We start from the raw sequence: 12,560 nt of genomic DNA, 5'->3' as shown, positions 1-12,560 counted from the left end.
TTGGCCAGTAAAGTGAGATGAGCGCTGCAACCCCAGAGTCGTCTGTGACTGGACCTTTGGCGTAGGGTTTGGCCTGTTTGTCCAATATAGAGAGCTGAAGGGCAAACAGGCCAAACCCTATGCCAAAGGATAAATGGACATAAATCTGACATCAGGAATCACAAGACAGAGAAACCAGTAGGAGAACACTTCAATCTCCCAGGACATTCTATACAAGATCTCAAAGTAGCTGTTTTATTACAGAAAAATTTCAGAAACAGACTGGAAAGAGAAGTCACTGAATTGCAACTCATTACCAAGCTTAAAGATTGAGGGCACTAGGAGAAGGGGACGACAGAGGACGAGATGGTTGGACAGTGTTCTCGAAGCTACGAACATGAGTTTGACCAAACTACGGGAGGCAGTGCAAGACAGGAGTGCCTGGCGTGCTATGGTCCATGGGGTCACGAAGAGTCGGACACGACTAAACGACTAAACAACAACAACAACCAAGCTTAAAACAATGGAGACACCTGGCATGAACAGAGACATAGGATTCTTATCTCGTTATACATGATCAAGCTTTCCTTAGCACCTCAGCCCTTGCTCCCCCCCCCCCCGCAAGACCAATTGCAGTCATTAACAGTCGTTAACAGTCATCAACAGGTTTACCACTCCTATCAGCCCATCACCCATTCCCATAGCCCACCCACCCTCTGAATATACATAAGGGTCTGGTTACTTCTGTTTCAGTGTATCTGAAGAAGTGTGCATGCACAAACTTAGTTGGTCTTTAAGGTGCTACTGAAGGATTTTTTATTATTATTATTTTTGACTCAGACCAACACGGCTACCTACTTGTAACTAGAATCTACAATTGTTATTCTACAACCTATTACGCTTGCGTGGTGTTTCAATTGGATTTGCGTAATATAGGCATCTGAGTAATTTTGACAGTGTATCATTACAGCTTTAACCTCTTCATCTTTTATCTCCCGTTCCAACAGTAGTTTGTATTTAATTGGTAATATTGTAACCAATCTGTTAACAGAGCTTTTATATCCTCATATTCTTTCACCTTTAACCTGTTTTCTTCTTCTGTTAACATATCTTTGTCTGTTGCCCAAATTCCTTCCATGTTTCCTTTTTTTACAGATATGGCTTCCAAACTGCTAGCACATTTGCAAAGCTAAGCAGTGTCCAGTATGGTTTAAAATTGGATGAGAAACCACATGTTGAGATATCTGCATTGCAGGGGGGCGACTACATGATGCTTGGATCCCTTTCAACTCTACAATTCTAAACTCTCTCACCTGGTTCTCGTCCTCTGCCTGCCTCAGGAGGAAACCTTCAGCCAAGGCCACCGCCTGGGACCTGGTCTCCGCTCCACATTCCCTCACCCTAATCTCTGTGGGGAGGACAGCCAGGAGCTGCTCCAGGGTCACTAAATCCAGGATCTGAGCCTTGGTGTGTCTCCCTGGCTTCAGCCACTGACAGCAGAGATGGTGGAGTCGGCTGCAAACCTCTCAGGGTCCCTCAGCCTCCTGCTAGTGGATCTGCCTGGCACTGTTTATATAAGGGTCTGCTGACTTCTGTTTCAGTCACCAGATCCTGTCTTCAGCCACTGGCACTCCAAGGGACCCCGAGAGGTTTGCAGCCAACTCCACTGCCTTTGCAGGGAGTGGCTGGAGCCAGAGCGGCACACCAAGGCTCGGATCCTGGACCTGGTGATCCTGGAGCAGTTCCTGGCTGTCCTCCCCCCGGAGATGGAGAACTGGGTGAGGGAATGCAGAGCAGAGACCAGTTCCCAGGCGGTGGCCCTGGCCGAAGGTTTCCTCTTGAGTCAGGCAGAGGAGAAGCAGCAGCAGGTGAGACAGTTTCATCCTGGTAACTCCCAGAGATCCGCGGTGGCTGGCAAATTCTGCAGTTGGTTTCGCTTAAAAGATGAAAGAGCTGCAGCTCAGTGGCTCTTGTGTGCAGAAGGTTCCGGGTTCGATCCCTGACATCTTCCGGCGGGGCTAAGAAATTGTCCCAGTCCCTGCCTGAAACCTGGAGAGATGCTGCCAGTCAGTGCAGACAGCACTGAACTAGATGGACCAATGGTCTGGATCTGAGTGAGGCAGTTTCCTTGCTTCCTAATTAAACAGCTCTTCATTCTGAAACAAGAGGACTAGAAACTTGCTTTGCCTTTCACCTGTGCCCTAGATATTATTCAATTGCATTTTCAGCACCCCTTCATATTTTTCTGTTATTTTCCTGTCATTATTTCCCTACACTGTGCCCACCCCCTCCAGGAATGTTCTCTCTCTCTCTGTCTCTCTCTCTGTGCCGAGTTGCTTTCCGCTCCCCCATATTTGAGCGATAGGTACCATTGGTCATAGAACAAAATATGTCCCCCTGATTATGCCGAAATGGCTAAACTTACTGTGAGGATCAGGTGCCAAGATGAGAAAAAATTCAGCCTGGAAAGGGAAAACTTCATAGACTATTTTTTAAAAACCACTGTATAAACGTCAAAATATTAGCAGGTTTGATGTAATATTTATGAACAAAGAATAGAACTAGGAGGAAAAAAGAAGTAGAAAATACTGGAAACGATGCCTTATGAGGAACGGCTTAGGGAGCTGGGTATGTTTAGCCTGGAGAAGAGAAGGTTAAGGGGTGATATGATAGCCATGTTCAAATATATGAAAGGCTGTCATATGGAGGAGGGAGAAAGATTGTTTTCTGCTGCTCCAGAGAAGCGGACACGGAGCAATGGATTCAAACTTCAAGAAAAAAGATTCCACCTAAACATTAGGAAGAACTTCCTGACAGTAAGAGCTGTTCGGCAGTGGAATTTGCTACCAAGGAGTGTGGTGGAGTCTCCTTCTTTGGAGGTCTTTAAGCAGAGGCTGATCGCCGAAGAATTGATGCTTTTGAATTATGGTGCTGGAGGAGACTCTTGAGAGTCCCATGGACTGCAAGACGATCAAACCATGGGCGTAGGCAGGGGGGGCAGGAGGGGGCAATTGCCCCCCCTAGAAGCAGGGCCACTGGCCAGCCTGCCCCACTGCCCGCCCGGTGCCGTCTCCCTTCTCCCTGGCTGGCTGTGGGGCGGGCGGCGGGAAAGCACCAGAGCCGCGCAAAGCGTTTGGCTGGCTTTCCCTCCCTCCGCCCCACAGCCAGCAAGGGAGAAGGGAGACGTCCCTTCTAGCCGGCTGGCTGTGGGGCGGGCGGAGGGAAAGCCAGGCAACCGCTTTGCGCGGCTCTGGGGCTTTCCCTCCACCTGCCCCAGCGATTGAAGAGGGGGAGGAGGGAGTCGGAGCAGCCCGATTTCGGGCTGATCCTGGCTCCCCCTCGTCCCTTCCTATCGCGGAGGGGGAGGAGGGAGTCGGAGCAGCCCGATTTCGGGCTGATCCTGGCTCCCCCTCGTCCCTTCCTATCGCGGAGGGGGAGGAGGGAGTCGGAGCAGCCCGATTTCGGGCTGATCCTGGCTCCCCCTCATCCCTTCCTATCGCGGAGGGGGAGGAGGGAGTCGGAGCAGCCCGATTTCGGGCTGATCCTGGCTCCCCCTCGTCCCTTCCTATCGCGGAGGGGGGGGAGGGAGTCGGAGCAGCCCGATTTCGGGCTGATCCTGGCTCCCCCTCGTCCCTTCCTATCGCGGAGGGGGAGGAGGGAGTCGGAGCAGCCCGATTTCGGGCTGCTCCGATGTGGCCCCTTGGCCCCGCCCCTTGCCCCCCCTGATTTTCATCCTGGCTACGCCCCTGGATCAAACCTATCCATTCTTAAGGAAATCAGCCCTGAGTGCTCCCTGGAAGGACAGATTGTGAAGCTGAGGTTCCAATACTTTGGCCACCTCATGAGAAGAGAAGAATCCTTGGAAAAGACACTGATGTTGGGAAAGATTGAGGGCACTAGGAGAAGGGGACGACAGAGGACAAGATGGTTGGACAGTGTTCTCGAAGCTACGAACATGAGTTTGACCAAACTGCGGGAGGCAGTGCAAGACAGGAGTGCCTGGCGTGCTATGGTCTATGGGGTCACGAAGAGTCGGACACGACTAAACGACTAAACAACAACAACAAAGCAGAGGCTTGACAGGCATATGTCTAGAATGCTTTGATGGCGTTTTCTGCTTGGCAGGGGGTTGGACTGGGTGGCCCTTGTGGTCTCTTCCAACTCTATGATTCTAATAGGAGAAATGGAATTAATTATATGCAAGGAGAATAAAGGGGGGTGGAAACCGGGGGGGTCATCTATTGCAAATTTCGATTGGATATGTATATACCAAATGGATAAATTTAAAATAAAATATATTGTTTTTAAAAATAGTTTAGAAAAAGTTTTGGGGCGCCCGTGCAACTGATCCACCGGGGCTTTCCGGAGGCGAGGCGAACGCCTCGTCTCGCTTTCTGCCCGGAACAGCCCAGAGGCTCCTGCCGTTCGGCTCCGAAACGGTTAAGAGCAGCGGCTACAGAGCTGAGATTCCTAGAGCGGAAGATAAAAAGGTTGTCGGGAGAATAGGAGCTTTCGCTTCCTGTCTCGCTTCCCCAGGGAGATACTGGTCATGGCGGCGGCTGTCCTTCCTCGCGGAGACGCTGGAGGTGGGTCATATTATTATATATTATAACTGGAGGGGGGAGTGGGGGGGTGCTGCTGGAGGGAGTATGCGGAGGGATTTAAATATATATATATTAGGCAAACCGTTTCAATGTAAGCTTTTTTCCCGTTTCTCCTTTTTCTTAATGTACAGATTTCCACATCTTATTTTTAAAAAAGAGCTCTTGAAAATTGGTCAGCATTTTGGTGCAGATTTCTCCTCATGCACACGCTTTTGCAAAGGATATTTCCCATAATATTTTCATTTCCCATAATTAATGCATTCTGTATATAATTCCGCTAAAATGATTCATGTATAGGTCTTTCCCCCTTTCTATGGGAGTAGGACATCTTTTCCCAGTAGAAGGGCAGATCTTTCTCCTCCTCTCCTCCCAGCAGGCCAACCTGGGCAGGTGAGTGACCTTCCTTGGTCTCTCCATAGGGCTTGGGGTCAAAGCAAACCCTTAAGCATTAGAAAACCTTCTGCAGAGGCTCACCCTGGAACTTGTAATAATTTTTATCTGGCCTTTTTTTTTACTATAATTTATTAAATTTATAATACTCCCTATACCCACAGACCTCAGGGTGGTTCACAGGATAAAATTACTATATAAAAACTCAAAAGTACATAAGCAAAACTGAAACAAAAACAACCCAATAATTCCCCCCCCCCAAACACACACATTTTAAAACATTTGTGTTTCAATCACAAACAGCAGTTTCTACAAGAACAGTTCTGGGCGGGAAAAAATAAAAAAGAGGAGAAACAAGGATCTCCAAGTCCAAGTGTGGCTGAGGCCTTATAGCTTTCTGTGCCACTGATGGTGTGCTGGGTGTAGGGTTTATTTTTTTTTTCTACCCTCACGTGGCTTTTGCATGTTCCTTATTCCATTGTTCATGCAAGATAAAATGTTCTGCAGCACAAGTTTCACTGACCTTACAGCTCATGAAGGTTCTTGCTCCTGTTCTTTTTCAAAGATAAAATTCATTCCTTTTTGTTTAACCTGTGGTGTATTGCACAGTTAGCTCAGAGTTTCACCCATGAACATTTCTTCACTTTTTCCCTTGGAAACCTTCAGCAATAATCCATTGCCCACCTTTACAGGGAAATAATTAATGTTTTTTAAAACAATTTTGTGCAGACAACAGTAAAATGATAATTTTTTCTTTTGATGGAGGCACAAAGCAGCTCTTTATTCACTGGCGAACATGAAGCTTCACGCATACTGGAACATACAGTTTCGAAATGCCAGGAGAGAGCAATAATCCTCATAATGTTATTTCCTTGGTTGCTTCAGTTATTATATTTTTGGGGTGGATGAGCATAAGAAGCTATACCAAATCAGTTCATTGTGTCCATCTAACTCAACATTGCCTTCACTAGCAGGAAATGGCTCTCCATGGTTTCAGGCAGGGATTTCCCTCCTCAGCACTGCAGGTCCTGGGGGGGGGGGCTAGGCCAAAGGAAGTGGTAGAACCAGTGGTAGCTCACTGTGACTTCTTTGCAAAGCATTTTTAAGATAAAATTGCTTGCATCCACCAGGACCTTGACTCTGCTGTTATAGCAGATGAATCTCATGGGGTGTCCAGAGCACATTCTAGTCCTGTTGTGTTGGATGAGTTTTTTCAGTTGGTAAGGCTGGAAGATGTGGACAAGGTGCTCAGTAAAAACCAGCAGGAGAGAACAGCTGTCTGGGCCAGGGAGATGATCAATGCCTCTTTACAGAAGGGGGTGGACCCTGCATGTTTTATGGAGGCAGTGGTAAAACCACTCCTTAACAATCCTTCCCTGGATTCAGAAAGACCGGCCACTTGCTAATCTCCCCTTCCTGGGCAAGGTTCTGGAGCGAGTGGTCACAGACCAGATCCAGGTGCTTTTGGAGGAAACTGATTTTCTGGATCCATTTCAATCAGGATTTAGGCCTGGGTTTGTCACAGAAACTGCTTTGGTCGCCTGTATGATGATTTCTGTCATGAGAGAGACAAGGGAAATGTGTGTCTGTTAATTGTTCTTGACCTCTCGGCGGTCAGGAATGTCGCCTGTTTTGAATGGGGTTAAACTTCCTCTGAAGGAGCAGTTTCGTAGCTTGGGAGTACTCCTGGATCCTTTGCTGTCACTTGAGACTCAGATGGCCTGGAGTGCCATCCATCAGCTTTGAGTGGTGGCCCAGCTATGCCCCTATCTGGACAATGATAGCACATCTACCGTTATCTATGTTCTCTTAACTTCAAGGTTAGATACAGATATGCATTATATGTAGGGCTGCCTCTGAAGACAGTTTGGAAACTTCAGCTAGTGCAGAATTCAGTGGCCAGGTTGCTCACTGGAGCAAGGAGGTTTGAGCATATTACACCCATCCTGGTCTGACTGCACTGGCTACCAATTAGTTTCCAGGCCCAATTCAAAGTACTGGTTTTGACCTATAAAGCCTTAAATGGCTCAGGACCACAATACTTCAAGGACTGCTTATTTCCACATGGACCTACCTGGACCCTGAGATCCCCTTTCTGAGGCCCTCTTTTGTGGGCCTCCTCAAGTGCTCTGGAGGGTGGCAACACAAGAACAGGGCCTTCTCTGCAGTGGCTCTCCATCTGTGGAATGCTCTACCCAGGGAAGTTCGCCTGGCGCTTTCATTATACACCTTTGTTGTTGTTTAGTCGTCATAGTCGTGTCCAACTCTCCGTGACCCCATGAACCAGAGCAGCTTTGGAAACACTCACTTTCCTCTCAAAGCTTTTCCTTTTTTTATGTCCATGGAGCTTTCATGGCAAAATACTGGAGTGGGTTGCCAGTTCCTTCTCCAGGTGGATTACATGTAGTCTAAACTCTCGGCTGACCTGTCTGTCTTGGGTGGCCCTGCATGGCATAGATCATAGCTTCTTGGAGTTATTCAAGACCCTTTGCTTGAGTGATCCATGAAGGGGTATACACCTTTAGGTGCCATGCAAAAATGTTCCTTTTTAACTAGGTTTTTGCTTGATATATTTGACATCCTAGTCTTTTTCAAATGTGGCTCTTTTTTGGGAGGGGGTGTTATTGGGTTGTTGCTTTTATTCTGATTGTATATGATGTGATATTTTCTGCGAACCACACTGATACCTCCAGGTATAGGGCAGTATATAAACTCAATAAAAAAAATACTAACATTAATACTTTCATTATTTGTACCCCATGGATCTGACTGGCTTGCCGCAGCCACTCTGGCTGGCTTCTAACAAATATAAAAGCAATAAAACATAAAACTTAAAAAACTTCCCTATACATGTCTGCCTTCAGATGTCTTCAAAAAGCTGTATAGTTATTTATTTGACAACTGACGGGAGGGCGTTTCACAGGGTGGGCACCACTACCAATAAGGCCCTCTGCCTCGTTCCTTGTAACTTCACTTTGTGCAGGGAGGGAACCGCCAGAAGGCCCTGGGACCTGGATCTCTGTGTCCGAACTGAATGATTGACGCTACTGAATAAAGACACTACTTCAGCATTTCATCAGTTTGCCTTTTTATTCCATCAGGACATGTCGAAGGGATGCTGGCAGAAGGAGAACAATCAGAAGTGTCACCAAAAGGATCCAAAGAGGAGGAGGAGCAAAGGAATCTGGGGGTTCAAGATGGAGGCAGCAGGCAAGAGGGGAGACGAAAGCACAAGCCGGAGGGTGACTCCGGTACGTCTCAGGGTGGTGGTAATCAAATTCACAGAGAGGAGAAAAAGCATGAATGTACAGTGTGTGGAAAGAGATTGGGTAGTTGCTCAGCTCTTATTTTACATCAAAGAATACACACAGGAGAGAAACCGTATAAATGTTTGGAGTGTGGAAAGAGCTTCCGTGATAGTGGTAACCTTACCTCGCATCAAAGAACTCATACAGGGGAGAAACCGTATACATGTTTAGAGTGTGGAAAGAACTTCACTCAAAGAGGTACCCTAACCTCGCATCAAATAACTCATACAGGGGAGAAACCGTATACATGTTCAGAGTGTGGAAAGAACTTCAGTAGGAGTAGTCACCTTACCTCACATCAAAGATCTCATACAGGGGAGAAACCGTATACGTGTTCAGACTGTGGAATGAGCTTCAATCAGAGTAGCCACCTTAAGTCACATCAACGAATTCATACAGGGGAGAAACCGCATACGTGTTTGGAGTGTGGAAAGAGCTTCACTCGCAAAAAAGGGCTTACTAGACATCAACAAACTCATCAAGGGAGCAAATCTTATGAATGCTGGGAATGTGGCAAGAGCTTCAGTCGCATCAACTCCCTTTTTCAGCATCAAAGAATTCATATAGGGGAGAAACAATATACATGTTTGGAGTGTGGAAAAAGTTTCAGCCACAGTTGGAGCCTTGCCTTGCATCAAAGATTGCACACAGGAGAGAAACCTTATAAATGTTTGGAGTGTGGCAAGAGCTTCAGCCAGAGTGGTACCCTTACTAACCACCGAATAACTCATACAGGAGAGAAACCTTATAAATGTTTGGAGTGTGGCAAGAGCTTCTATCGCAGTTACGAACTCACGTCGCATCAAAGAACTCATACAGGAGAGAAACCGTATACGTGTTTGGAGTGTGGAAAGAGCTTTAGGTTCAGTAGTCACCTTACTAGACACCAAAGAACTCATACAGGGAGGAAATATTAGAAATGTTTGGTGTATGGAAAGAACGTCAGTGACTGGGGCTCCCTTCCTAAACAGTAAAGAACTCATACAAGGGAAACATCTTAGTAATGTTGGAGTGTGGGAAGACCTTGGGGGTTATTTTGAAATAAACCTCCAGGGCCAGGTTAAAATACAAACGGTCTGGATGAAAGTAAGGTGGTAATGAGGGGATTGTTTATACAACAAAATTCTATTGAAAGGAAAAAGGAAATTTTAGATGAAATTATGAAAAAGGAGAATAAATTGCAAAAAAGCTAATAAAGAGTCAGTAAAGCAGGCAATCAGAATATTACGAACCCAATATTCTATGATAGACAATGAAGAAATATTTTGAATATGCCAACAAATCAGGAAAATTGCTAGTGTGGCAATTGAAACAAAGTGAACAAATAAATTTCATAAATAAAATCAATATAAATGGGAGAATTACAGATAAGATGAAGGAAATAAGAGAAGCATTTGTGAAATATTTCTCAGAATTGTATAAGAAAGGAAATGTAATCTCCCAAAATTAAAAGAGGAACAATCAGTGATTATAAATACCCAAATAACAGCGCAAGAAGTATTAGAGGCAATAAATTGGACAAAAAGTGGCAAGTCTCCGGGACCAGATGGGCTAATGGCAAAATATTATAAAAAGCTAAGTGAGCAGTTAGTAAATCCATTGAAAGATGTGATGAATGAGATTCTAAAAGCAGGGGAAATCCCAGGAGCATGGAAGGAAGCTTATATAACAGTGATCCCAAAACAAGATTTGGATTTAATGCAAATAAAAAATTACAGGCCTATTTCATTATTAAATAATGATTACAAATTTTAGCTAATAGAATGAAAAAAATATTATGTGAATAAATACATCAATATCGGGCAGGATTTCTTCCAGGTAGACAAATGAAAGAGAATATAATAAATATTATGAACATGATTGAATACCTGGAGGTAAAAAATGAAAAAAAAACAGCAATGATGTTTATGTCACGGCTAAAAATTGGCTGCTGTTTCTTTAATGCTAAAAGAACTAAGTCAGCAGCCTACAATGACTCATGCAACCTCTCACCTAATTGTACCTGTATATATAGAATGGTCAATGTTAGTGCTGTGTTGTGGGTTGGTTGGTTGGTTGGTTGGTTAGAGAAAGAGAGTTGCGTTTGATGTGTGTACAGTTGGTTGTTTTGCGGATGAAGACTTTTAAGAATAAAAGCATAAAATCGTCTTCAAGGACGTTCTTCTCGTGGAGTCTTTTATGCCGACAAGGGTCCGAGGAACAGGCTGAGGAGACAAAGGAAGTCAGGACCTTTGCTATTTTTTCAGAACACTGACAGGTTATATGCCCAGTGTTTCTGAGCGTGTGCAAAGTGCAAAACGACTAACTGCATCTCAGTGGGGAGCTGGTGAGTCCTGGTGGTGCATTGAGCCAGTGGCTGTGCGTTGGAGCAGTTGCTGACAAGCTGTAACTGTCTGCAGCAAGCCTGGAGGACAGGGAGACGCGCAGTCGGCTACTGGAACAGCTTGACTCGCTACAGGACCGCAGCAGGCAACTCATAGAGCAGCTACATTGGTTGCAGAGCCAGGTGCAACCTGAGGGTAAACAAAGGCAGCAGCTAGAAGCCGGTGAGTGCCACCCAGGACCATCCAGTCGGACTCTAAAGAGAGTGGGGGAGATCACGAGAGGGAGTTCACGGAAGGGTTAAAGGAGGCAAGAGAGGCCTGCATAGAGACCCCCCCTGCTCATCTGTGCTTCGGAGAGACCCGGGGGCTGATGGAGGAGGAAGTTGGGGGGCTGAGAAACGTGGGGGGAGGGAAGTTGGGGGGCTGAGAAACATGGGGGGAGGGAAGTTGGGGGGCTGAGAAACGTGGGGGGAGGGAAGCCCAGCAGGACATTGACAGTGGGGAGACTGAGAGAGAGATGTGGCCTTTTAGAGAGTCATCTCCATCATGGCGGCTGGCAGGGGAACGTGTGGAGGGCCTGCCTTGGCTTCTCCCTCCTGGCTACTCCTCCAAGTTCTTCGACAGAGGGATCCCTGAAAAGGGGGGTCCACTTACCCCACCCCCTACATGGTTCAGGTCAGCTGTTTCCTCAGAAACATTATACCAAATCAAACCATTAGATAACCTGGGAGAGGAGAGGCTCCCCTCTCTCAGGCTTCCGGTTTCAGCTCTTATTTCTACTGCATGGTTGATCAAAGGTGATGATGATGTACAGCAACCCAGAAATAGGGGTGGAGGATGCTATAGAAATGCATTCAGGGATTATATAAAGGTAAAAGGACCCCTGGACGGTTAAGTCCAGCCTAATTTGACTATGGCGTGTGGTGCTCATCTCCGCTTTGAGACTGAGGGAGCCAGAGAGCTTTCCGGCTCATGTGGACAACTTCTCATGAGCTGATACAAATTCCAGAAGAACTACACAAAATCTACAAGGAGACTCACAGGAGTGTGGAACGAGCTTCAGTCAGAGTTCACACTTTACTGTAAATCAACAGACTAGTGTGAGACTGGTGGTGGTGCTTTGGAAGCTGAGTTGGTAAGATTATTTCTGGATGCTGTCAGCGACTCCCGGCTGTTGCCCAGGAAAGTATAAGGGAAAGTTGCCCAGGAAAGGGAAGATTTCCTATTGTGCTTGTGGATGTTTTTATGATCGTGGTGCTATAAAGTTCATTAGTGGGTTGTGAAACGCCGCCAACTTGCAATGGTGCCCAGCCACGCTCCCAGCTGTGCCAGTTAAAATTCTTCTTCTCAGACCCAGCAGAGTTTACTGCGCAACTGGAAATCAGATAGCAGTTGTTGTCTTCAAGAAATCAAACACACTGTAGCTTCTTAACTAACTTAAACTTTATTTACAGTTGCTTAACATAATACATCTAAACCAACAGAACTGAGCTGCATGGTAGCAGCTGCCTTATCTCTAAACACTCCTCCACAGAGCTTTCTCTTAGCTCTCACTTCTCAACCTCAAAGTGAAAGTACATTCTCTTTACAGCATGATTTATGACTACACAGTAATCAGCACGTAGCTGTGGGCTGGCACCCAGATAATAAGAACGCCTGAGAGTGTTTTTAACTCCTTGCTTTCCATAATCCCAACAGTGCTTTTTTTATTCAGTATTTACAGAGAGGGGCTATACAACCCAACCTCTTGGAGAATAGCCTTGTCTCCACCCCCATCTCTCTCACTTCCTCATTGGCCACTTATACAGATGCCCTCTGTCTCTGAGCTCTCTGCTCTCCTACTTCCAAGGCTTGCCGGGTTCTGTGAGATGGTGTGTCAGGGATGCTTTCTAGTGACAACGTGTCAGCCGGGTGTTGCTCTGGCTCTCCCATGATTTCCCATCTTTCCCCCTCAC

At 46.2% G+C, this 12,560-nt stretch overlaps 1 protein-coding gene across 1 annotated transcript; it reads left to right on the top strand.

The window, feature by feature from the left end:
- Window positions 1-4,518: 4,518 nt before the first annotated feature.
- Window positions 4,519-10,922, top strand: LOC118081327 (zinc finger protein 501-like). The gene is made up of 2 exons (XM_035107796.2): window positions 4,519-4,565; window positions 8,075-10,922. The coding sequence occupies exons 1-2, from the start codon at window positions 4,529-4,531 to the stop codon at window positions 9,196-9,198; spliced, it is 1,161 nt and encodes a 386-aa protein (XP_034963687.2). The 5' UTR covers window positions 4,519-4,528; the 3' UTR covers window positions 9,199-10,922.
- The last annotated feature ends 1,638 nt before the right edge of the window (window positions 10,923-12,560 follow it).

The sequence above is a fragment of the Zootoca vivipara genome, chromosome 2 (genome assembly GCF_963506605.1).
Source record: "Zootoca vivipara chromosome 2, rZooViv1.1, whole genome shotgun sequence".
Taxonomy (NCBI): domain Eukaryota; kingdom Metazoa; phylum Chordata; class Lepidosauria; order Squamata; family Lacertidae; genus Zootoca; species Zootoca vivipara.
This window is presented reverse-complemented; position numbering and strand designations above follow the sequence as displayed.